Below are 27,455 nucleotides of genomic sequence, written 5' to 3'. Positions count from 1 at the left end.
CAGCTGTAGTCTTTTCTGGCTGAGAAGCATAACAGAGGCTTCAATGTGAAACCAATGATGACAACAGTGGTAAACATAGATCACACAGTTAATAAGTAGAACATAGTCCCAGGGCTGTGCATGTGGTAACTCAATGGAGTTGAACAAAGAAAAAGAAAATCTTAGCAATCAGGTAATATGATGATGATGATAATGACGATGATTGTTTTGTTTCACATGAGAAACTGAGATATGAGGAAGTAAATCGGTCAAGTGCCAAGGACGGGGCTGAGATATAAACCCAGGCAGCCTGGATCACACCCCATGGGGCAGGTACCACTTGAGTTGAACCTCGAAAGAGGAGGAGGTTATTGACAGGCAGTCAGTGGATGAAGGGGGAGGAGGACAGGCAGGGATGAAGTATGTCCTGGACAAGGGAAAGAGCATGACCAAGAGCAAAAACGGGATGAGCTCATTACAGGCAGCGACAAGCAGGTGAACAGGCGTATTTGTGGCCACGAGCATTTCTATGGCCCACAAGCTATGAACGGTTGTTACGTTTCTAGATGCTTGGGAGCTGGAGGGGGGGGGTGGAAATCAAAGAATATTTTATCACAAATGAAACAGCATGAAATTCAAATTTCAGTTTTTATAAGTAAAGTTTTATTGAAACACAACCATTCTCATTCATTTACACGCGGTCTCTGGCTGCTTTTACGCTGCAATGGCAGAGCTGAGTAGCTGCAACAGGGTCCATATGGCCAGCAATGCCTAAAATATTTACTATCTGGCCTTTTATAGAAAGTTTGCCAAGCGTTGCTCTAGGTGACTGGGTCCTACTAAGGGGCTGATTAGGCAAAATGATGTCATTACCAGCTTTCTGTTTTTACAATGTTTATTCGGGTTACAGTGAAGAGGATGGGCTGGAAACAAAAAGGAGGATCAGTTAGCTGATAATGACGACTCTCAAAATATGAGGCGATCAACACGAAGCAGGAGTAAATGGGAAAAGGAAAAGGAGAAATATCAGTGAGTTATATCCGTAGGATTTCAAAATCTACTGGATCCAGGGGAGAAAGAGAAGAAATACACAATGACACCAGGTACTTGATGTGTCCTACCTGGAGGCTACCACCATGACCACGACCAGAAAAATGCACATCACAGCGAGCAACCTCACTCATAGAGCACTGCCCACCCGTGCACTCGATGTAGTGAGTGCTTTACCTCTCACTTACCATGGTGGTCATGACTAAGGCGAGGTAGGAATGAGTAACCTTGTTCTAAAGAGAAGAAAACTAACATTGAACTTTATCCAAGGTAACACAGCTCATTAGTTTCCAAGTTCATGATGTGAACTGCTCTAAGATACTATAATACACAGAGGGAAAAGCTACTCTGGATAAGAAAATGAATTACATTCTGAAAGAAGAGCGACAAGTAGAATGAGGGCAGAAACCCCAAGGCACACCATCATTTCAAGATGTGGCAGGAAGGAAACATCTCAGTGGTGTCCATCTTCAAAGAATGTAGGAAGCAAGGAGATCAATGGGGTGGAATGGAAGAGAGTCAAAAAGAACAGTTTAATACCCTGCTCAACCCCTCCTAGATGTTCAGATCTTAGGGTCAGTCCCAATTTCCAAAAATTATACTGTATTATACTGAATAACTCCCCACACTCATTTCAGGAAGCTGTTTCTTTTTTTTTTTTTTTTTTTTTTAATTTAAATTTTAGTTAGTTGACATACAGCACAATGTTGGTTTCAGGAGAATTCAGTGATTCATCACTTACATACAACACCCAGTGCTCATCACAAGTGTCCCTCTTAATGCTCAACACCCATCTAGCCCATCTCCCACCCATCTCCCTCCATCAACCCTCAGTTTGTTCTCTATCATTAAAAGTCTCTTGTGGTTTGTTTCCCTTTCTCCTTTTTTTCCCTCTTCCCGTACGTTCACATGTTTTGTTTCTTAAATTTCTTAAATTCTTAAATTCCACAAATGAGTGAAATCATATGGTATTTTTCTTTCTCTGATGGACTTATTTCACTTAGCATAATACTTTCCACCTAACAAACAAACAAACAAACAGAGTAATGATCAACTTGAAGCCACTGAACCAAAGGCTACCTTGCTGACCTTGAAAACCACAAGATAGGTTATGGATTGCCATTAATGTTAATGTTTTATTTATTTATTTGAGAGAGAGACAGAGACAGAGACAGAGAAAGCGTGCAAACAGGGAAGGGGCAGAGAGAGAGGGAGACAGAGAATCCCAAGCAGGCTCTGCACTGTCAACACAGAGCCCGATGCAGGGCTCCAACCCATGAACCATGAGACCATGACCTGAACCTAAATCAAGAGTCCGATGCTCAATCAAATGAGCCCCCCCAGGTGTCCCAACATTAATGTTTAATAAGAACCACCAGCCTATATGAGTATGTGTGTTAAACAAATAGGTGGATTTTTTCCTGATTATAGAAAATAATTATTAAAAATCATATTAGAGCCACCTAAGTGGCTCAGTCGATTTAGTGTCCAACTCTTGATTTTGGCTCTGGCCATGATCCCAGGGTTGTGGGATTGAGCCCCTCCATCAGGCTCCGTGCTTAGCATGGATTAGATTCTCTTAAGATTCTCTTTCTCTCCCTCTTTCCCTCTCCTCCACTTGCAGACTAAAAAAAAGAGAAAAAAAAAAAACAAAACACCAACGTATAAATAGTTTAAAAATCGTATTAAGGGGCACCTGGATGGCTCGGTGAGTTAAGCGTCCAACTCTTGGTTTCAGCTCATGATCTCATGGTTTGTGGGTTTGAGTTCCATGTCAGGTTCTACACTCACAGCACAGAGCCTGCTTGGGATTCTCCGTTTCCCTCTCTCTCTGCCCCTTCCCCTCTCGTACTCTCTCTCTCTGCCCCTTCCCCTCTCGTACTCTCTCTCTCTCAAAAATAAATAAAACAAACATTAAAAAAAAAAAAACCCGGACTATCATAGGATCCAGCAATTCCACTTCTGGGTATTTATTCAAAGAAAACGAAAACACTCATTTGAAGATATCTGCACCCTCATGTTCAACACAGCACTCTTTACAATAGCCAAGATACAAAAGCAGCACAAGTGTTCGTTGAGAGATAAATGGATAAAGATGTGGTGTGTATACACACACACACACACACACACACACACACACACACACACAGACATACGGTGGAATATTTAAAAGTTCAGCCATTAAAAAACAATAAAGATCTTGCCACTTCTGACAATATGGATGGACCTTGAGGGCATTATGGTAACTAAAATAAGTCAGACAAAGGTGATTTCTATATGATCTCACTTAAATTTAGAACCTAAACAAAACAAACAAAACACACAAAACCAAGCTCACGGACACAGAGAAAAGATTGGTGGTTGCCAGAGGTGAGGGTCGGGCAGGTATAGGAGAAATGTGTGAACTGTTTTGAGTTTTTTATAGTTTAAATAAATTGAATATAAACAAACAAATGGGAAAAGAACAAGGTAGGAGGATCTACTCTACCAGTTAAAGTTTATTATAAAACTTCAATATAACATAGTATTGGTATTAGCGTAAAACCTCCTACAAATCAAATTGGAATAGACAGAAAAAAATCTTAATTTTACATAGCTATTTATATAAAATTATTTATGTGAAATACAGAAATAGAGGAGCATAAAATATAGTATTTTATTGAATGTTACCTTTGGGAAAAATAGAAAATTATATTACATTACAACGAAAATATTGCAATCGCAGTGCTATAAAAAAAATCATTAATAAGGGGCGCCTGGAGAGCTCAGTCGGTTAAGCGTCCAACTCTGGATCGGCTCAGGTTATGATCTCATGCTTCATGAGTTCGAGCCTGGCATCGGGCTCTGCCCTGGCAGTGTGGAGCCTGATTGGGATTCTCTCTCTCTCCCCCCCTCTCTGTCCCTCCCCACTGCGCTCCTGCGCTCTCTTTCAAAGTAATAAACTTAAAAAACTCATTAGTAAGTTCTGATGTATTAGTTGCTTTTTTTTTTTTTTCTATTCATATAAGGCATAGGATCAACCTCATCTGGAAAATAACAGCTACCGTTTCTTGTGCACGTGCTCCGTCCCTTGCAGTCACGCCTCATTTAATGCCTAAGGACACTTACAGAGGGAGACACTGAAACACAGGTTGGTGAAGCAATTTTCTCACAGCCACTCTCAAAGCCCATAATGGATCTGGCATCAGAACTGGCATCTGCCTAATTTAAGATATATTACAGCAGAATAGAGGGTGGGAAGAAATGGTCAACTCATACCACACACACTGTGGCTCACTAAGAACATCTCCCCACATCATTAAATACTCACTTAAGATATGAACTCTTGGACCTTCATAGTTTTCTAACCTACAATGTACTGAGCTCATCCTATATTGATGGATCCTATAACAAGGATCCACTTTTTTTTTTTTTTTTTTTTTCAACGTTTATTTATTTTTGGGACAGAGAGAGACAGAGCATGAACGCGGGAGGGGCAGAGAGAGAGAGGGAGACACAGAATCGGAAACAGGCTCCAGGCTCCGAGCCATCGGCCCGGAGCCCGACGCGGGGCTCGAACTCACGGACCGCGAGATCGTGACCTGGCTGAAGTCGGACGCTTAACCGACTGCGCCACCCAGGCGCCCCAGGATCCACTTTCTACTAGTATGCACTAGGGGCGGGAAAAAAAACCAAATGTAGTGGTTAAGGGAACACTTCAAAGGCGTTCAAATCTCACTCAATTGTCCTAGCTCTGGGATCCTGGATAAGTACATCAACTCCAAGCTTTACTTTCTTTGTACTTTATATCACTGCCTACCTACCTCATTTCATGAGGGTGAGGAGTAAATGTGAAGCATCCAGCCCTGTCTGGAACATAAAAAGCTCTTTGAACACAGATACTAGCTACCTTTATTTTCACTGTGGTTTTAAATAATGTATCAGTGGGCATTCTTATATTATAAATATTTGTGCGTATCTTTTACTCTTTTCTTAATATATATTCCTAGAAGTGGAATCAAAGGATATTTAAGGTTTAATACATATTGACAGTTTGCATGTCACAAAAGACGTACTAATTTATGAAAGAGTACATTTCACTAGACTCGCAACAAGTGCTATTAAAAAAAATTGAGGGCATCTGGGTGGCTCAGTCAGTTAAGTGTCCGACTCTTGATCTCAGCTCGAGTCATGATCTCACGATATGGGAGTTCGAGCCCTGCAGCAGCACAGAGCCTGCTTGGGAATCTCTCTCCGCCCCTCCCCCACACATCAAAAATAGACATTAAAAAAAAAAACTCTACCAATATCATCTTTTTATTATCTTAATGGAATTGTCTTGAATACTAATTAGGGTTACCTTTTTTCATGTGTACTGTCAGGAATGCCCTCTTCATACCCTTTGTCCATTTTCCCCTTGGGCTACCTGACTTCAGAATTTCAAGATAACTAATGAAGTCTGTCCCTAAAAGCTGACCATGTTGTTTACTTTGTAAACAGTTGCATTAAGCTGGATTTATGACTCCAAGCAGACAGAAAAAAATGCACACGCAAAAAACTGGTACATTTTGAGGGTATGAGGTGTCTCAGAGGCATTTACCTCATTGAAAAGCCACAGTTAGTCTCCTTCACTGCCTGGGGTTTTTTCCTACGTAACACTCTATGGCAAAGAATCCTAAGTGATAACACATGTTCGAGATGGCAATAGAACTGTGCCAAGAAAGTCACAGAACATTTGAAACTCAGACCACTGTTTAGTCTGGCAGCTCTCACACTCTTTAATTCCATCACAAAGGCCCCTTCTGTACAGCAAACACTGCAATATATTCTGACCAATAACTGTCATCACATAAAATCAAAAGACTTGATAAGGAGGAGGACTCGGGTGTTGAGACACGAGAAATAAACTGGGAGTCTGTGCTTTATGCCTCATGTTACATTCCATGCATCCGGGCTTCACGTCGTTCTCTGGAGTTGACAGTGACGGGGTACACAATATATTCACAGACAGCACGGCTTTATCAAGAGTAGATAGGGGCGCCTGGGTGGCGCAGTCGGTTGGGCGACCGACTTCAGCCAGGTCACGATCTCACGATCTCGCGGTCTGTGAGTTCGAGCCCCGCGTCAGGCTCTGGGTTGATGGCTCGGAGCCTGGAGCCTGTTTCCGATTCTGTGTCTCCCTCTCTCTCTCTGCCCCTCCCCCGTTCATGCTCTGTCTCTCTCTGTCCCAAAAATAAATAAAAAAAAAACGTTAAAAAAAAAAAAAAAAAAAGAGTAGATAAACAACAACAAAAATGAGCCTGTACTGCAAGTACTGTGTTATTTCTGAACTGGTAAATTACCTTAGTAAATCGCCACAGCAGTGAAAACACTAAAACGGAACTCTGATGCGAATATCTGCCAAATGTTACCAAGGGATTGATTCCTTCAGACTTTAGAAGGTACAGTGATCCTACCAAGAGACTTGGTTTAGCTATTATTTCTACGCGGATGGTTTTTCTGGCTGTAAAAACCAAATAATAAGGGCTTGCAAATTAACCGTATGATTCATAAAGAGACCCAATAACCATATAAACACGCAATATAAGGGCACCATAGAAATGCTTTATAGCAAGACGGCACTATCTTCCCCCTTTGCCACTGTGTTCAGTGCTGCACATTTTAACACCATCAGAAACAAAATAAATGTGTTTTACAAGGACAAAAGAGCCAGAAGGCATTAAGTGGTAAGTCAAAAATCAAAGAAGCCAATCAGGAAAGTTGGAAACTCCCACCAAGCAAAGACAAATAAGTATCTATCAGCCAAAATACACCTATCTGACATTAATATTCTAGTCCAAGGCAACTGGTTCAACTGTCATCTCTACACATCCCTTAACGAACCAATCAAATAAAGATGTTAATCTGATGTGAAACAGACAAGTAATTTAAAGACTATGCCTTTTAAATCCTGAAGATAATGACGCCTATGATGGCTGGATGGAGAACTGGAAACCTGTTTATCATGGCAGAAAATAAAGCCGAATGCTTTGATGCCACACCCGATGTGTACGTGAGAAGCCAAGTATTGCACTGAAGGGTATCAATGTTTAGACGGCTGATGGCCTTGAAGGCTTGCGAAGGACAGGTCTGCCCGGTGCCACCGTAACAGCCATCTACTCGTGGGCACTGCCTCTCCCACCCCGCACTATGAAGTGGCACACAGGCCACTTCAAGCTTTCACCTCCCCACTGAACAAGCTGCAAAAGCTCACTGTACACTCACACACACACAACTGTTTACAAAAACCCCACAGAAAGCTTGCTCTCTACGACTCAGTCATTTCTCTTAGAATTCCTACTCAATCGAAGAGCCTGCGGCGGAACCAAGCCCAAAGCTCTACTGCTCAGGTTTGTAATCTCGCCCCGGAATTTACATCACGCTCTGACAGCCCAGGTTAGACCTCCCGCAGTCAAGTAACGATTTGAGTACCATGACTTTCACAGTGCTTCCGTGTCACCTCCACAATGACCCCAGAGTTTGGGGAACAGTCTCTGGCCCTGTCTAGAGGTCCAACAAGCCTAGGGCTGTTGACGGTGAGGAAGTGAGGAGAAGATAATTAGGGATGTGTGGGCTGCCGGCACTGCCCACTCCTCCAGGGCTCGGCCAAGCTTCGCTAGGAAACACACGGACAGTCACAGCCCCAAAGTCTGGCCCCAGATGCGTAAGTCTGAGCAAATAATGAGCCGATGATAAAATATGGCCAAGGGCACAGTACAACTGAGCTCTAATGCACATGCTAGGTTTGTATGTAGCAAGCGAACTAGATGACACTCACTTTAAGCAGGAATCCAGGGACAATGTGTAGGAATGCCCCAATAACATATACAACCCTTAATGCATAAAAAACACTGCCCCTGAAGCCTAGAAAACCAAGGCTACAACCCACTTCTCGAAGAAGGGTTCCAGAGAGGACTGAGATCCCCAAACAGGTGAGTCCCTCTGTCCTGAGAGGGCTAAAAATAAACAATAATTCCAAACACGCTTAAATAGTTTATTAAGGAAAATGTATAACACTTTTTTCCACAGGGAAAGTAATTATTACTCAATCGTTTTAAAGGCAAGAGTGAAGAGAGGAACTCATAAAAATAATGGTCACCACAAAAAAATTTTTCAGTGGCCACAGTCCCATTTTTACTATCTATCTTAAAGTAGGAAACAATAGTAACAGATGACAACAGCCCCAAACAGAAATATATAAACAAGTCTTCAGTACGATGTTAGTATTGTTTTCAGAAATATTCTCAAAACGGGAACATATAACATAGTTTCCAGTTATCCAAATAGAGATCCAATTCCTTGACCTCATCGCTTCCAAACACTTTTCTTATCCTGCCCTCACACACCCGGTTTCTACAGGTTTAGGAGACTACTGACGGCAAACACCTCAAAAGTCTCACTCGCAAGCCTCCCAAAAGCAGAAGGCCACTTCCTAACTCCCCCGCTCAATGACCCCTCCAGGCTTGCAGGGGTTCCATTACTTCTCCCTTAGCAAATACCGCAGGGGACACCCTCTAGGGGCAAGGACGCCTGTGGAGCAATCCACTACTTACCCTCTTGCTTCATCGTTTTTACCCTTCTCCAGAGATCAAGAGTCAGGCCAACTTCTCCAGGAAAGGGACTGAAGTGAAGTACTTGTGGCTCTGCAGGCCACGTGGGCTCTTTCAAAACTGCTCAGCTGTGCCACCGTAACGCAGAAGCAGCCACAGACAATAAACAAGGCCCAGTGGCTGTGTTCTGATATTATATTTACAAAAGCAGGTGGGCTGGATTTGGCCCATAAACTGTAGTCAACCAGCCTCTGCACTAGGTCATTCTCGTCCACACAGGAATGTCTCTAAAAGATGGCTCATCTTAAAAAGAGCAAGTTCCTTAAAAACAAGAAGTTCCGGGGACCCCACATCTCCTTCCAGCTCCCCATTTTTCAGCTCCCCTTAATAGCAAAACTCTCTCTAGAACTACTGAGGCTCCCCGTCTCGCCTTCATCATCCCCTCCTCGAGGAACTCCGCCAGGCTTTTGCCCCACATGCCACTGAAAATGACCCCCGAGGAAGCTACTCCTGTGGCCTCTATAATGGTCCCTTCTCCAGCCTCATCTGACTGACACTCTCGGGAGCATGTGACACTGGGGAGTTTTCCCTTCCTCTGAAAGTCTCCGGAAATCCGAGGCCTGTTTCTCTACTAATGAAGGTAGCATTAACACAGCCAGGCACCTCCCTTCCCTGGGAAGAGAAGCTCTGAGCACCGTCTCGAAAACAGCGGGCCCCAACCCATCACCCCCATTCTCTAACCCTGCTTTCTGCTCTTTATGCCATTTGTATCACTAGCTGAAATTATGATTTTTTTTATCGATCTCCTTGTTTATCGTCTGTGATCCCCATGGAATCATCAGCTTCATGAAAACTAGGACCGTGTCTGTTCTACCTCAGTGAACACAACTATTTGTGAGATGACTCAAGGAATCAATGAATATTAAATTTCATGCAGAAAGAAAAATATCAAAGCTTACTCTGCCCTGAAATTCCCTAATGTTATGATGGAAATAAACTGCAAAACGTTAGGGTCACCTGGGTGATTCAGCTGGTAGAGCATCCGACTCTTGGTTTCAGCTCAGGTCACGATCTCACACTTTGAGGGATCGAGCCCTGTGTCAGGCTTCATGCTGACAGTACTCAGCCTGCTTGGTATCTTCTCTCTCTCTCTCTCCCTCCCTCTGCCCCTCCTCTGCTCATGCTCTCTCTCAAAATAAATAAACTTAAAAAAAAAAAAAAAAAAAAACCTGCAAAACTTCAAGAGATTCTGTGGAGAACCAAAAAAGAAGCAAATGGATTTTCCTGTGGGCAAGTAAGGAAATATTTCAAGGAAAAATGTTAGGTGTTGTTGTGTTAAAGACGATGAGATCTCTGAACATCTATTTAAATCCAGAAGGGAGGAACTGTGAATTATCGTTGATTGTAGCCCCCAAAATACCAGGGGCCGCCGTGACTAAACACTTCAACTTCTGACACGACATGCAGTGAGTGGCTCAATTCTGGGTGCCATGTGGCCAGAGACATCAGCACGTGGGACTCTCAGCCAGGCGCTGCCTGCGTCTCCATAAGGAAAGCTGTCACTGAGCCCGTGCAAGTCGGACAGGAAAACTGGAATGAAGAAGGCTCCAGCATATGGGCTGCTGGGAGAATATTCAAAAGACCAAGTTGTTTCTAACAAAAGAGCCGAACTGTCCCAGTGGACCCAACTGAACCTCACACAATAAGGATAAGCAATGAAATATTTACCAACTCGCCATGAACTTAGGATAAAGCTCTGTGGTCATAAGCAAGATAACGGAAGAAAATAAGCAGAAGTACATACTTCCACCTGTAGCAGACAAAAAATCACTTAAGAGTTTCTTTCTTTCTGAAAACATAACGTCCAAATAGATTTTGACTACGGTTGATTTTCCTCACACATCACCAAGGAAAAGAGAATGCCTTGGGTAAGCTCCTAAGGTTTTAGGTTGGTGTTCTTCCCTAATTCTATCAAAAACAGAATGCTGGGGTGGGACGAGAGAAGTAATTTCATGGTGACTCCATGCGTGCTAACAAAGACTTAACATTTGTACAGGGGATATGGTGATGACTTATAGCATGATTCACATAATAAGGAGGGGTTTCAACCCAGTCAGTATGGTTTAAGTCATCAGCACAGGAGGGTTCCAAACCCCGGAGAATGAGGAAAGGAAGAGGTTCAACAGAACCAGGAACCAGGATCATATTATTAACCAGAATTGTGCCAGGAGCTGCCACGGTAATAAAAATCAGAGGCGTGCCAGAACCTGGTGACCACGGCAGAGGGAAACAAAGGAGAATGATGCATTTGTGATTAACAGACCCACGTGACAGTGAGGGTGACTGTGTTGAGCAGCTAGACCACTCTTGTAAGTAAACGTGATACGGTGAAACTTAACGCGGTAGGACTCCAAAGCCCACTGTGATATCCGCTTGAGTCTGTTCTTAAAAGTGGCTCTGCTGGGGACTATAGACAGCAATGGCCCAGGAAGTCTGATCCAAAACCTGATCTTCTTCAAACTGTCTTGGGGTTTGGGGCATACAAATTCCCTCTGGGACCTCATTTCCCCCACGTGTAAAATGGGCATATTAGCCCAGTACACTAATCATGTCTTTTTATTCCGTATTTTTGTTTCTTTCACATCTTGAGGCCTTGCTAACTCCAGAGGGAATGCCTCTCCCAGGGCCAACTACTTCTCAGAGACAGCAAACAAGAGAGCTTGCCTTTCCGCTGACTTTGAACTTGCCCTTCCTATTCAAACCAGCCAATCCAGAGTGAAACAGCACTAACCACCTCCTTTAAGGCTCTCTTCCACTCCGGGCCTATACTCCCAGGTACTGGACCAGAGCTGGGCCCCCTTCACTCCAGGGCCAGGTACCTGATGACGAGAGGTAGCCCCTACACCCCTAAGGCCTGGTGAAATTATTCAAACTAGTCCATCCTAAACCTGCTCAGCCCTTCCTTCATTTGTAAACTATAAGAAGGGCTCTTTGTCCCCATTTTCTTCTAACTTCCTCTGCCCCTTGACTGACCCTGTTGCATCCAAAGGTGACCACCCTCAGCGTGGTGTGCCCCCACCTTTGGATCTGTGACGATAACAAGCTATCTTTTCAAGGGCAGTTTTCTCCTAATCTGTGGACCTCACCACACCTGAATAAGAAAAATATACATATACATTTTAAAACACCCAGATCATCTCCAAATTCCCATAACATCCCTGAAATTCTAGTATTTCTATATTCATTTGAATAAAGACCCTCCCCCCAAAAAAGTTTTATTCCTTTAGATCAGGGGTCAGGAAATATTGTGTGAAAAGGGCTAGAAAGTTAAGTATCCAAGGCTTTGCCCGACACCAGGACTCCGTCTCATACGCACCTGTGTTTGTATGTACGTTTCACAAATCTTTACAAACATCAACACCACTCTTACCTCACAGGCCGCGCAAAAACAGGCTGCAAGCTGACTGGCGCTGTGGACCACACTTGGCCAATCTCTGCGTGAGGTGACAAGGGTAAGTCAACAGACCTAAGGACATCTTGTGAAACACAAAAGGCTGTATTGAAACCCCCTCAGATTGAACCCGGCTCTGCAATACACAACGCGGGGGGGGGGGGGGGGGGGTCGCTATTCGCAAAAGTGTACAATAAACTCCAACTGTCTTCCTTCAATGTAAATGTCACACCAAAAAAGTAAACTGAAACCACCCACTTTAGATTGCAAGGTGCTATTCTACTATCAGTTTTCAAAGACCGCTAACAACCACTAGCAGGTGGAAGAAAAAGCACCTTCCCGGAAAATATAAAATGCCAAACTTTCTAAGCGCAAAACAAAATTTTATGCTTGTAACTGTTAAAAGGATAATCTCAGTGGAAGTACACAAAATACCCCATCAAAGTTGATCACTGGGACAAATTTAATTTCCGAATTCTTTTCAACTCATATTTAAGTACCAGTAATATACACGCTGAACGAGTGTGCGACACAATAATCCCAAATCAAGGCAGAGAGAATGGAAAACAAAAAAATAAAGCTCTTGATTCAAGAAACCGATGAAAGGAGCCAACTCAAAATCGCTCAGTATTTTATTTTAAATCTTCTGCGCTTGCTTTAACCCCTGAAGTGACTGTACTTTAGTAAGAAGTGTTGATATGTCCTCAAGTTGAACAAGTGGATGGGGACACTAGGACATGGGCTATGTCCACAAAAGAGGCAAGAGACCATGAAAATGGACGCTCAAAGGCTCAGAGCCTGTTGGAGAAACCCCGGGTTTTATTCTGTGGGTGCTAGTAAAGAATAAATGGGAAAGCCACAGAAGAGTGACCCTAGGATGGAAACGGGAGCCGCACAGACTCAGAGATTGACTTACTTCTCACGGTCAGGCTTTCTGACATCCATAGGCAACCCGAGAAGCAGGAAATTATTTCTGGGGAAATCAATTCATTCTAAGGTTAACAATAAAGTTTCACTGTATTACATCGTTATTTCACTTGCTGATATTTCATGAGAGGAAATATTTAGCTGTGTAAATTCAGCTATTTGACGGGGCAACAAACACCCAACTGGCTTATTTTAACAACATGGAAACCTCTCAAACATCCCTGATGCTTCTGATGATTCGGGCTTTTAGTTTTACCAGGCTATAAAATTTAAATGATGATGGATCAGAATATGGCAAAAACAAATGTCATTAAGAAGATAAATTAGGGGCTCCTGGGTGTCTCAGTCAGTAAAGTGTTCAACTCTAGAATATGGTTCAGGTCATGATCTCACGGTTTGTGGGCTGGAGCCTCACATCAGCCTCTGTGCTGACAAGGAACCCACTTGGGATTCTCTCTCTCCCTCCCTCTCTGCTCCTCTCCCTCTCATATACACTCTCTCAATCGCTCTCACTCTCTCTCAAACACATAAACTTAAATATATGTGTGTGTGTGTGTGTGTGTGTGTGTGTGTATATATATATATATATATATAAATTAAAAGGCAAATACATATGGATATGGAAGCCATCTAGTACCAGGGGACATCCTCTGTGGCTTTGACAGTTCTGTTATGCAATGTCAAACTAATAAGACTGCCCCGGTCAGTCTCTCTTACCAAAAAACTCTTTTTCTTCCTATTCTTTGTAGGATGTTGGAGCTCTGGTTTCAATTGGTGTCACCAAACATTTCACTCTACTGTCAAAGGGGATTCTTTTCTTTAGGAGTACTTCCTTCGCTATACCTACCTCTAATCATATGAAAAGGAGGAGGAGTAAGGAGAAAGAGGGGGAGGGAGAAGAAAAGAGGGAACTCTTAACACAGCATTTTCTGTGGACCAGATGCTAATATTACCCCTATTTTCCAGATGAGGGAACTTAGGAACAAACAGGTTAAGAAATTTGGCCAAAATCATACAACTACTTGGGTTAAATTCCTTTTTTTTTTTTTTTTAACGTTTATTTTTGAGAAGAGAGAGACAGAGCATGAGCAGGGGAGGAGGAGACACAGAATCTGAAACAGGCTCCAGGCTCTGAGCTGTCAGCACAGAGCCCAGATGCGGGGCGTGAACTCACGGACCGTGAGCCAAAGTCGGATGCTTAACCAACTGAGCCACCCAGGCGCCCCAACTTGGGTTAAATTCTTTTAGAAGCTCCCATAACCTTCTAGACATGACTGTACCTTTGAAATCATTACACTGTTTTATAAAAGCCTACTGATAAATGGCTCCTCCACTAAATCCTTAGCACCTTGAAGGTGAGAACTTTACCTCTTATCTTTGCATCATTCAATAGTTGCCAATTCAATTCTTGATGAACGAACGAATGAACAAATGAACCAAAAACCAGTGAGGGTTCAGTCCCCTGAAGCTCAATGACTGTAAAGGCAGAAGAATTTTTCACTGAAGGCTATACTGTGGATTCACTGTGAATTTCATTTAAGAGATCACAAAATTTCCATTCTTCTAAAGGCATTTTTGTGAATCTTGCCATAAAAGAAACAGCTCTAACATTTTTTGAGCTAACTAAAATGACAGTTCTTAGATACAGAGCATAAACAACTTTTTGCATTCAGGATAAGAGCTCAATATTGTTCCAAAAGAACTCAAGAAGTTAAAATTCAATTTGTTTGCTAAGGAAGATTTGCTGCAAGCTAATTAGCTCTTAATGGAAACAAGCTCCTGGGGTATAGCTCTCCCTGAGACCAATGGTTTGGGGCAACCTACCATAACATTAAGGAGAGAGAAACGGGCAGAGCTCAGGGGAGTTAACATATTCCTTCTGATAGCAAAATTGGACCAACATGGTAAACAATTTACCTTTCTCCTATAAACCCAGGAACAAACTAGATTTACAGGCCAGTGGTATTAAAAAAAAAAAAAAAAAAAAAAAAAGTCAGGGTCAGGTACAACGCAGCTTTGATCATGCTCTTGTCCCTTATTTGAAGGAACAATAAATTCTCAATTGTACTCTGACTAAGCCTTTGAAGACCTCTTTATCCACTAAGAATCCTACAAAATAAGAATAAACACAATAAAAGAATGTTGCGCTTGACATAGGATGAGTTAATGTTCCAATAGTTATTATTTGGAACTCCCAACTCTTAATACAGTTGACCCTTGAACAATACGGGTTTGAACTGCATGGGTCTGCTTATATATGTTCACACACACACACACACACACACACACACACACACACACACACACACAGTAGGGTACTATAATTGTAGTTTCTTCTCCTTATGATTTTCTTAACATTTCCTTTTCTCTAGCTTACTTTTTGTATGTATATAACACATGTAACATATAAAATATGTGTTCATCGACTATTTATGCTCTAAGGCCTCAGGTCAATACTAGGCTATGAGTACTTAAGTTTGGGGGGAGTCAAAAGTTATACAAAGTTCTGACTGTGCCCCCAACCCCGGCATCATTCAAGGGTTGATTGTATATACAGGCTAAACTGACAATATTTCAAAGAACATGGTGTAGATGGATCCAATAAATAAGTTAAATTTACAATAAATGGCTTGTGTTTATTTTATATTACTAGAAATCTATCTGCACATAAAAATTAAGGCATTCTGGAGGCACCTGGGTGGCTCAGTCAATTAAGCGTCCAACTTCAGCTCAGGTCATGATCTCACGGTTTGTGACTTTGAGCCCAGTGTCAGGCTCTGTGCTGACAGCTCAGAGCCTGGAGCGGCTTCGGATTCTGTGTCTCCCTCTCTTTCTTCCCCTCCCTCCCTCATACTCTGTCTTTCTCTGTCTCTCAAAAATAAATATTTAAAAAAAATTTTTTTTTAATTAAGGCATTCTGGGGGCACCTGGGTGGCTCAGTCAGTTGAGTGTCTGACTTCAGCTCAGGTCATGATCTCATGGTTTGTGAGTTCAAGCCCGGCATTGGGCTCACTGCTGTCAGCTCAGAGCCCGCTTCGGATCCTCTGGCCCTCTCTTATTCTGCCCCACCCCTGCTTGCGCTTTCTCTCAAAAAATAAATAAATAACCATTAAAAAAAATTAAGGCATTCTACTCTTGATATGCAGTTATAATCAGCATTTTCCCTAAAAGTCACTGCTAGCAAGTGACTGGGGACGATCTCCTAGATTAAAGAGCTACCATTTCTGACGCTGGCCAAAGTTAAGGAAGGGTGACACTCTTTTCAAGGTTACCCCTAACTTTGTTTTACTTACAGTAAGCAACTAAACATGAAACATTCACAAAAACAGCTTATACCACAAACAAAATCAAATAAAAATCAACAAATATATGATCTGATCACAATGCAGTAAAACTAGAAATTAATAACAAAGAGGCGATATTCACCTACCACAATGGCAAAGGTCAAACACATATATACACTAACGTGGTAAAGGTCTGGCAAAAGTAGACATTCTCTTACGCTGCTGGTGGAGCGAAAACTGGCCAGCCCAGATTGGGGGCAATCTGGCACAACTTTTCAAACTACAAAGGCTTAGCCCAGTACTTCCCAAGCCTGTCCGCACATTCACTTGTGGAGAATCAACAGTTACTGATGTCTGTGTCCAGCCCTACAGATTTTGATCCAGTTGCCCTGGGTATGGCCCAGGTGACACTAATGCACAGACAAGTTTCAGCACTGCTGGCTGTGGACGCTTCCATGAAGTAATTCCACTCTTCGTGATTTATCCTACATGTATATATCCACACGTGTGATGAACGGCCTATGTCATTAGTTGTAGCTTTTATAACACCAAAAGATTAAAAAAAACATAAACGTCACCAAAAGGGAATTTGTAAATAAATATGGAGTATTCATAAAATGCAATGCTTACGTATCTGCTAAAAACAAGTACAGATGGTATGTGACTTATATCCCAATAAAGCTGTTGTATTTATTTTCAAAAAGGAGTGCAGAATGGTGCATACAGCGTACAACCATCTATGTGAAAAACCACACACACACACACACACACACACACACACACACACACACACACACAGAAGAGTGGCTTTCTCCTTGGGTGAAAATACACTTCTTTCTGTATACTCTTTCAAATACTTAAATTTGCAGTGTGTTATGTATTAACTCTAAAAAATAAATTTTAAAAATGAAAATGAAAATATGAAAGCAATCTGGTCATATCATCCTGCAAGCACACAGAAATTGTATACGGTAATATTCAAAGGGGCATGAGAGGGCATTTTGGAGCGATGGAAATATTCTATCTTGATGGAGGTGGTGACTGCACAATTTCACATGTTTCTCAAAATTCAGAAAAACTGTATACCTAAAATGAGTGAGATGTATCCCATGTAAATTGTCCCTCAGTAAACGTGTCTCAAAAAAATTTTTTTCTTAAGCTTATATGGCAACCTGGGCGCCTGGGTGGCTCAGTCAGTTAAGCGTCCCACTTCTGCTCAGGTCATGATCTCACGGTTCACAAGTTCGAGCCCCGCGTCGGACTCTGTGCTAACAGCTCAGAGCCTGGAACCTGCTTCCGGTTCTGTGTCTCCCTCTCTCTCTCTGCCCCTCCCCTGCTTATATTCGGTCTCTCTCTCTCTCTCTCTCTCTCTCTCTCTCTCTCTCAAAAATAAATAAACATTTTAAAAAATTAAAAAAGAAAAAGCTTATATGACAACCAAACCTCTAGAACAATGCCAGTAGCAATGCAAATCAGTACAACAAACTGGGAAACTGCTCAGCAGTTATCTACTCGACCTGGGCAAGCACAAGCTCTGTGAGTCAGTGTTTCCACTCCAGCACGGGTGCTCAGTGGAGACACGTGCGTGGATTCACCACGGAGCATGCAAAGGAAAACTCATTGGCCGCACTCTTCATGACAGCCAAAAAAATAATAATAATAATAAGGCAAGCTGTTCAAAGTCAAATGGATTAGCAGGCTCTGCTATATCTGTGCAAATGGAAAGCCAGGCAGGAGGTGATTCGGTCTGAGGAGTGTCATTGCCAAGACCCAACTGATGGCAAACAGAATGAGCAAAAAACCCACGAAAGCCCCTAACTATAAAGAGAGATACTCAACCTCACTCATGACTAATGGAAACTAAAATCACACTGAAATAATCTATCTCATCAGGCCGGACCAATTTCAAAGCTTAGCAACAAATTCTGAGGCAAAGCTACAGGGAAACAGGCATCCTCAAACACGTCCCCGGGAGATGCAAAATGGGAAAATCCCCACGGAGGACAACGCGGCCGTGTTTTTTAAAAAAAAAAAAGCTTTCAAATGGATTTATCCTTTGAAACCTAAATACCACTTAGGAATTTACCCCATAAGGTGTACAAGCATACGTACAAAATGATATATAGATTATTGTTTGCAGTATCGCAAGATTAGAACTCAAGTCCATCCATCAGACACTAATTAGATTTTATATCCATACAATGGAAGATTCTATAACTGTAAAACTTAACAGAGAAACTCTCTGTATATTGCTATAGAAACAAATATTGGGGATATACCATTAGGTGAAAAAAAGAAGGGGCAGAAGACCATACATCATATGCAACTTGTGTGTAAAAGAGAGAAATGAGAAAATACATATTCACATTAGCTTAAAATAAATAAAGGTAGTTACCCATCTGTGATAAAAGAGAGGTGAAGAAAAAGCAGAATGGACAGAGGAAGGAACAGGACTTCTCAGTATCTATCTCTGGATATATATATATTTTTTAAGTTTATTGATTTATTTTGAAAGAGAGAGAGAAAGAACACACGGGGGAGGGGCAGGTAGGTCAGACAGAATCCCAAGCAGGCCCCCCACTGCCAGCACAGAACCTAATGTGCCACCCAGGCACCCCTACACTTTTTTAAAACTCCAGTTAGGGAAATAAAAACAAACTCTGAAGTCTAATTACATATTACTTTTCCTTCCCGATCCTTTCCGTCAAGATGTGTGAGTAGACTTTGCCAACTGCACATAGATTGTTAAAGTCTGTGGGCGTGGGGCCTCCCTTTAAAGGGGTGGGGTGGGGAGAGGGCAGGCGGATGGCAATAGGCCTTTAATGCTTTCTCTTGACCTCTGGAGCCTCAGCCAAAATAGCCTGCCTCTTCAGAAGAAAGGCAAACACACAATAAGTGAATCCAGAAAGAGACCTTACATAGAGCAAAAGCAGTATTTAAATGGGTGCTGGAGGGTCATAAGTGGTCTCAGTTAACAAAATTATTTGGATATCTTTGTATTCAAATTTATCTTGCCCATTCAAACTGTTACACTGTATATTTTATGGCTGTATGAGAATTCAAAGATTATTTTTCTTAAAGTTTTTTTTTAACATTTATTTATTTTTGAGAGAGAGAGAGAGAGACAGAGCATGAGTGGGGGAGGAACAGAGAGAGAGGGAGACACAGAATCCGAAGCAGATTCCAGACTCTGAGCTGTCAGCACAGAGCCCAACATGGGGCTCGAACCCACGAACTGCGAGATCATGACCTGAGCCGAAGTCGGATGCTTAACCGACTGAGCCACCCAGGCGCCCCTATTTGTCTCATTTTAAAAATTATTTGCCTAGGTAGAAATCTTTGCATATATAGGAGTTTTTCTCTACAAGAGATACTTTGAAGGAGAACTGAAGGTTATGTACCTGTTACGATTTAAGTAAATAAGTATTAAGACGTTCAATGTTATCATTACACAATGTAAAATAATATCCCATTCTTATCCATTAGTTTGGCAAAGATATCACCAAGAGTATAAATAAGTACTAATGTAAAAACTCTCCCAATAATTTTGATACGTAAAAAAGCAAATTTTAGAAAAATACATACACAGTGATACTATCTATGATTTTCTTTAAATCAACAACCCGAAAGCAAAGCCATTTATTTCAGTATATGACTATTAGATCTAAACAGCCTCAAAAGATTCAGGACAGACATCACCAAAATAATACAAATTATTACCCCTGGCAGAGACCTGTGTATGGAAGTGTGGGAGGGAAATGAGGACACCTAGGGACGTATTGATTTTACTGTTGGACTTTGATACACACACAATACACACAATATACACAGATCTTATTTGTGCAATGAAAGCAAAGAAAAACATTTATAAAAATTAATCCACTGAAATCTGCTTGTAAACTTCAAAAAGAAAAGAATAAAATGTCTTCCAAACGTAGTCATTTTTAAAATAAAAAGATTGTATATGGGTCATCTACTGCACTAGGTTCTTCCTCTCAGTGTGAGGAAACTCAGAAGAATTGAATAGAGACTTGGCAAGAAGAGGAATTGCCTGGAAAGCATGCCACGTGAAAGAGTCAGCATTAAAAAAAGTAAATGCAATCTGCCCGAGCCAATCAAAACAGGCAATTAGGATACAGTATTAGCACCTGGTACCAAAGCTCCAGGAAAGAAATAACTGTCCAAATTGTTATTTAACTTTTAATACAGGTATACTCTTTACAATTAAATTTCTTCTGTAGGAAAAGAGAACAGTGCCTTTGGATTTACAATTGACAAGGATAAGTGCTCCCCAAATTTGTTTGCAACGTGGCACAGAGAGTACAGGGTGGTATTTATAGGTCACTCACTGGAAATGAATGAGTTCGCTCACAGCAGAAGGAAGTGGGCCTGAAGTCTACACCAGCCTCAACACCGCAAATGACACAAAGACGCCTCGGCACCCCTGCGACTCAGTCGCGGCATACCTCTGTGCCTTGGCTCGCACGCTAGAAACGTTTCCGTTCAGCCTCTCACTCTGAATGGATGGTCTACAGTCTTTCCTGTTCACTAGGAGCACTGCTGGTGGCTCGTCACTATTCACTATCTTCTGTGGTGGAACAAGAGACCAGATGAAATCAAGGTGGTTGGGGATGTGTGACTCAGTTCCTTGTTAAAGACCAACCGGCGACTATAGAAGTCAGTGCACCTGCAGACGGTGTCCAAACGCAAAGGTCCCCAGATGTCACCTAACAACCAAAACTAGCTTTCTTGATTGAAAGCAAGGAGGGCTTCCGCTTCACCCCTTCTATGTACCTGGGGGCTCTCCTGTGCAAGACTGAAAGCAGTTGTCACTATCCTAGCAACTAGTTTTGTAAAATTTGCACCACACGTAGTATCTTCAACAGAGGCACTATTAGGAAGTGCTTAAGAGGGGCGCCTGAGTGGCTCAGTCGGTTAAGTGTCCGACTTCAGCTCAGGTCACGATCTCGCGGTCCGTGAGTTCGAGCCCCGCGTCGGGCTCTGGGCTGATGGCTCAGAGCCTGGAGCCTGCTTCTGATTCTGTGTCTCCCTCTCTCTCTGCCCCTCCCCCTCTCGTGCTCTGTCTCTCTCTGTCTCAAAAATAAACATTAAAAAAAAAAATTTAAAAAAAAGAAGTGCTTAAAAGAAGTATGCCAACTAAGCAAAATGGTAGAGTCCAAAACTACAGATTTAATAAACTGCTCAGTACAATAGGAGGCACCAATCGACATTTTTTTTTTTTTTAATTTTTTTTTCAACGTTTTTTATTTATTTTTGGGACAGAGAGAGACAGAGCATGAACGGGGGAGGGGCAGAGAGAGAGGGAGACACAGAATCGGAAACAGGCTCCAGGCTCCGAGCCATCAGCCCAGAGCCTGACGCGGGGCTCGAACTCACGGACCGCGAGATCGTGACCTGGCTGAAGTCGAACGCTTAACCGACTGCGCCACCCAGGCGCCCCCCAATCGACATTTTTAAAAGTATATGTTAGTTTCTTTCTCGTTAAAGAATTTATCATTTTAAAGCACTGTGAACTCCACAGTTGACTTTCCACAAAAAGTACAATAAGGGATTAAAAACATGAGAACAGGACCCAAAACAGCATCAATGAGAGACACCACAAACCATCAAACGTGAGAAATGACCACTTCGGTTAACTCAAACGTTAGCCTTTCAGAATCTCATCATCTGTGACATTGTTAGAACACACAAAATCCATTTTAAATCTGGGGTTACAGTACCTGGTGAAGGTTGGGTTGTGTTCAGTCAGGGCAACGAGCAGTTTCAGAGCATAAGCTGGTACTGGGTCAGGCTCCGCGAGGATGTGCTCGTACCTGAGATGACAAAGTGATGAAAAAAATACTCAGTGGTTTTCCTCACTTAACCTCCCCTCTGGACAACGGAAGCGATAAACCATAAGGTGCCAACATCTGGGGAAAAAAGAAGCCAATGTGTGAGATGAAGGACCGGCACAGGGCACTTAACTTCATGAACCTTCAAACAGCTTCACTTGCCAGTGGTGATGAGGGCACCCACCCGCCGCACAGAGGTCTGTTTTGGGGACGCTGCAATGAGACGACCCGTGTAAAAGGATCGGCGTGAGGCTACACACAGAGTAAGAGACTGATGAACATCAGGCACCTGTGGCAGGGACCCCAAGACCACCCTCAAGTGCAGAGATTTGCTCACGGTGGAGTCATGGTGGACATTCGTTCAGTAGAGCTTTGTGGCCAGGGCACGCAGATGAGTCATCAGGGAGAAGGACGCAGGAGGAGCCAGGAGGATTCTGTGCACAGGCTTCCTTATGCTATCTCCTCCAGTAAGAGGTCAGAGACGGCACGGTCTTTCCTCCGGCAATAAAAACGTGTCACACGCGTGTGGTCTTTCTGCCCATCAGAGACTCAAGTGACCCAGGTTTTTACTGGGTGCCGGACGCTTACGCAACCTCTAACAAGTATCGAAATCCATCCCAGGAGGAAAGCAGGCGTTCGGCATAAAGCATGCTGGCTGCACAATGGCCTGGCCACCCTGAACTCCCCCCATCAGTCAAACGGTGACTGGCAACACCCGGAGAGCCAAGTTCGAAGATGCCAGCCAGCCAAGGGCCGGCCTTTCTAAGGACGGCAGTCTCAGACCTGCCGTGTTAACTCGTTTCTGCACAGCACTTTTCTCATTACCACTTGAACATGTGAAATGTAAATGATTGCCAGAGAGAATAAAACTAAAAAGATAAATAAACAGCAGGCCTTTACTAAAAATTCCCACAACACGGCTCAGACTTTGCTCCCACGTTCTTTGTCAGGCACAGGCTGGTTAACATACCGTGTCCTCCCCTTTTCAGGCTCAGCTATTTGGTATACGGTACCATGTAGGTGCTCCATAAATAAGTGGCAGGTGAAGGGATGGACAGTTGGATAAATGGATGGACACATGGACAGATGAACAAACCAACCAATCAACTTTATGAGCCAACTCCCTGGAACAACCAATAACTAAAAGGGAGTTAAAACACCTCCCAAAACCCAAAATGTATATTTAAAAGTCCATGACATGAAGCGGATGCTTTTCATCTAGAGGATAAGGCCCCAGGCTCTTATCAGAGCCTATTTACTCTCATTTTGGAAATCATTATATAACAAGCTTAATTATGCAGTCTCTAATCCCACAGCCATTAAAATAGGAGCCAAGTAAAGGGAGGAGAGGGACTATTACAGAAAGAACTGGGACTTGAAGGCATAGGAAACACACAAAAAAGCTAATCCAAGAACTCCAAACAGAGAGAAGTCTGGGGAGCATTTAACGTAGAAGAAACAGCTGCTCGTACCTCGATGGGACCACAGGGCCCATTATACACCATCATGTTCAAAACGGGGGTAGTGAGTCAAGAAAATGTTAAATTGGGTAGAGTGCTCTGTTTAAGGAGACAGGAAGTATCACCTTTCAGAATTTTAGAAGTTTCTTATAAAATATTTTTAAATTCTAGTAATTAAAAGTTTTGCCCAGGTATGTCAAAGATAAAAATCTAAATATCAATCATTCATAAGAAAATCATAAATGTTAATAAATCAAAGAAAAGGGGCGCCTGGGTGGCTCAGTCAGTTAAGCATTCAACTTCGGCCCAGGTCATGATCTCACAGTTCATGGGTTCAAACCCCGTGTTGGGCTCTGTGCTGACAGCTCAGAGCCTGGAGCCTGCTTCGGATTCTGTGTCTCCCTCTCTCTCTGTCCCTCCCCCACTCATGCTCTCTCTACATCTCTCCAAAATGAATAAACGCTTAAAAAAATTTTTTTAATAAATCAAAGAAAACAACATGTCAAAAAAATACAGCACAACCGAGCATAAGTACTTTTAGGATTGAAAATAATCAAATTTAGGAAAATGCTACATTTTATCATATGAAGAAAACAAACATCGCAGAAACACCTTTAGAGGTGTTAAAAAATGTATTCATAACATTTAACATCCAGTTTGAAAAAAAAAAAGGAACTCCACATATTAGAGAGAAATCATTATTCCTTTCTTGTAAAATAAAAAGCTCTTACATCCTAAGTTGGGGGTACCCAAGACAACCTTCCAGTTTAATGATTTACTAGAAAGACTCACAGAAGAGCTGTTACACTACCGATCACAGTTTGTTACGGTGAATACCAGCAAAGATGAAAGATGCACAGGGCAGAGTCCAGGAGGGACCGGTTATGAGCCTCCAGTTGCCCTTTCCCAGCGGAGGTGTGTGGACAGTTTATCATCCCAGCAACAGTGTGGACAACAAGGATGAAAGACTACCAGCCAGGGAAGCTCACTAGAGCACTGGTGTCCAGGGTTTCATCAGGCGTCAGTCACACGGGCATGGAGCGTCTGCGTGGCTAACCTTAGTGCTTAGGGCTCCAGCCCCTCCAGGGGTCAACAAGCTGATTTGGTATTGCCCAAGGCCCCCACCCAGATTCACATCGTTAGCATAAAGGGTCTGGCATGGCTCAAGGCTTCATATACACAGAGACTCTTTATCTGGCAGGATATTCTGAAGGCTCAGAAGTTATCTCCCAGCCCATCAAGGGCCAGTTTCTTTGTCATTAATGGGAAGGGCTTGAGCACCCCACACTTGTTAAGTTATTAGCTCTTTAGGGCACACATCCTGAAGAGGGGAACTGAGGCTTTACTGAGTTTAAAGTGATGTATGCAAGTCAGGTAAGAGGAGAATGCACTCGTCAGCTGCTTACCAGTATTTGGGAATTGTCAGCCAGAGAATTTCAAATGAAGGGGGGATGGGAGATTTCTGATGCGTCAGTCCAATTCTCACCCTGGACAACCGGCTCCCCTTGCCCTCATTCCCAGACTTAGCTGAATCATTGAGGAAAGGGCCATTAACCTAGGAGTTTTAAAACGCTTCCCATGTGATCTTCCGTACTTTTCTTGTGGAAAACACAACAGAAGATATGGACAATTGGTTAGAAATGTAATAGACAATCTCAATAAGACTGAGAAAATATAAAATATTTTAAAATGGAGTTAACAAGAATATACAGAATCTACATTTATAAAGAACACACGGATGAAGCTTGACTGCCTGAAATTCAAATGTCTTAGGTTGTTTGAGGTTATCTGACCTTGAAACAGGAGGGAAAGATGAAGCCTGTACTGGCCTGTGCATGAGAGTTTTCCCAAAGAATATTATGTTTCTCTCCCCTTGGAAAAGAAGGGTAAGATTCATAATAGATATGTTTGGAATACAAATACCGAATATATTGAATATACTTCCATTTCATCAAACATAGGTTTATAATGGTCAGCAAGAACTAGCCAAGAGAATGCTGTGATTTATTAAGCTTGTCTTCCTAACGGAGATAAAGCAGCTGAGCTGATAGTAATTGGATCTCACACTCCTCTGAATGTGACTTGGCAGGGGGGAAAAAAACAGTGATAAGCCTAGACTTCTGAAAAGGCTTGGAAGGAAAGTGACCGGGGAAGAACTGGCCCATTCCAATGGGCACGGGCTGGAGAGGAGCACTCTGAATGCACTGAGCCTGGCCACAGACTGAGATCACTAGCAACATAAGCCTCCACACTCTTTTACTTCTAGAATCCTCCCTTATAAATAAGGGCTCTTTTCCAGGTCCCCAACAGCTAGGACCCAAGCAAGAAAAGCCATTCATACTAAATCCACATCTATCCCAAAGAAGAGAAAACCACTAAAAATCACCTATTCAGGAATCCAAGGGGTGGTCTCTTCCCTATCTGGTCAAGTGCCTGGTGAAACTGATGCCCAATTAAGTAAGCTGGCAGGAAGTAGAAACAGGCTATCAAAAGAACTCTGCATTATTGGGAGAAGTCACTCTGGGGAAGTGGCCAAAGAATTGGCCAAGTGGAAAGAGTAGAAATTCTGTTGAGGGTAAGGGGAGGTCCATATCTTAAAGAGGTCCACTCTGCCAATCTGGGGGGGGGGGGGGGGGGAAGAATTCCAGCATATCCAAGGAACTTCAGAGAGAAGTACAGTGAGGAAGATCCTGCTAAACGAAAAGCTGAATTACTTTACAAACCCATAATAATAATTTTTTAAGTTTATTTATTTTGAGAGAGAGCAAGCACATGAGTGGGGGAGGGGCAGAGAGAGAGGGAGACACAGAATCCAAAGCGGGCCCCATGCTATCAGCACAGAGCCTGATATGGGGCTCCATCCCACTAACTGTGAGATTATGACCTGAGCCCAAAACAAGAGACACTTAAGCAACTGAGCCACCCAGGTGTCCCCAAAACCACGATGATTGTTAAGTGTTGGGTGGGACCAAGAAAATACATACACACACACAAATTAAAAGGAAAGAAAGGTGACACAATATTGGACAAGAAAGAGTGATCTTAGAAAGGAGTTAGAATGGTCAGGACATAGCTTATGAAAATATATTGTCAAGTAATTAAAATTTAAGTAAAAAAATTTAACTTCCATTAAAATACTGAAATGAGTATTCACATAATCACAAAGCCCTCTGTAGCATGACAATAAGAAATGAATCAAAAAACTTTATAGCTTTAAAGTTTTTAAGTAATATTTCTCAATGGCAAAACCACCATAAACAAATCAAATGAAGGAAAAAGTTGCAGAATGTTGGTAGAAAACAGTAAATATTCTAATATATAAAGAGCTATTGCAAACCAATAAACATCAAAAAAAAAAAAGCTGAACAAAATCTACCTAAGAAGAATGTAAATGGCCAAGAAGCATGGGACCAGCAGGGAGGGGTGGGGGGTGGGGGGGAGGATTGCCAACTTCACTAATATCTGAAGGAATTCAAGTAAGAGATAACAAGGATACAATAAAATAGGTTCATAAATGGAAACTGGTCACATAAACTCTTCATCACCTCTGAAAAAAATCTGTCAACACATACCCAACAAATGACCTTACAAACATAGGTCTGTTTATGATTCCAACCCTAAAGATTCAACAAAGAGAAATAGTACACACCCAAAGATGTAGCCCTGAAAGTGGTTCTTTGTAGCAGTAGATATAATTGTGAAATACTGGGAAAATCCTAGATACTCAGCAACTGGAAATTATTTAAATGATTTATAGTATATTTAGAAATGTAGGTGTAGAGGGGCACCCGGGTGGCTTAGTCAATTAAGCGTCTGACTCTTGGTTTCAGCTCAGGTCATGATCTCATGGTTCAGGAGTTCGAGCCTCGTGTTGGGTTCTGTGC

The 27,455-nt window shown here is 42.3% G+C and overlaps 1 protein-coding gene across 15 annotated transcripts in view; it reads right to left on the bottom strand.

Annotated features, from left to right (window-relative positions):
• Nucleotides 1-27,455, bottom strand: part of ULK4 (unc-51 like kinase 4) — a 577,302-nt gene that overhangs the window by 319,475 nt on the left and 230,372 nt on the right. For 14 of the 15 annotated variants that reach the window (XR_013549925.2, XR_013549926.2, XR_013549927.2 and 11 more), the window contains one exon: nt 22,001-22,093. The exons of the other annotated variant lie outside the window; for it this stretch is intronic. Coding sequence is in view for 11 of the 14 variants with exons in the window: in XM_078432438.2 (XP_078288564.2) it covers nt 22,001-22,093 (93 nt within the window). In the remaining 3 variants the exon portion in view is untranslated. The remainder of the gene's footprint in view (nt 1-22,000; nt 22,094-27,455) is intronic. 15 annotated transcript variants of the gene reach the window in all.

The sequence above is a fragment of the Panthera onca genome, chromosome C2 (genome assembly GCF_046562875.1).
Source record: "Panthera onca isolate mPanOnc1 chromosome C2, mPanOnc1 haplotype 2, whole genome shotgun sequence".
Classification (NCBI taxonomy): domain Eukaryota; kingdom Metazoa; phylum Chordata; class Mammalia; order Carnivora; family Felidae; genus Panthera; species Panthera onca.
This window is presented reverse-complemented; position numbering and strand designations above follow the sequence as displayed.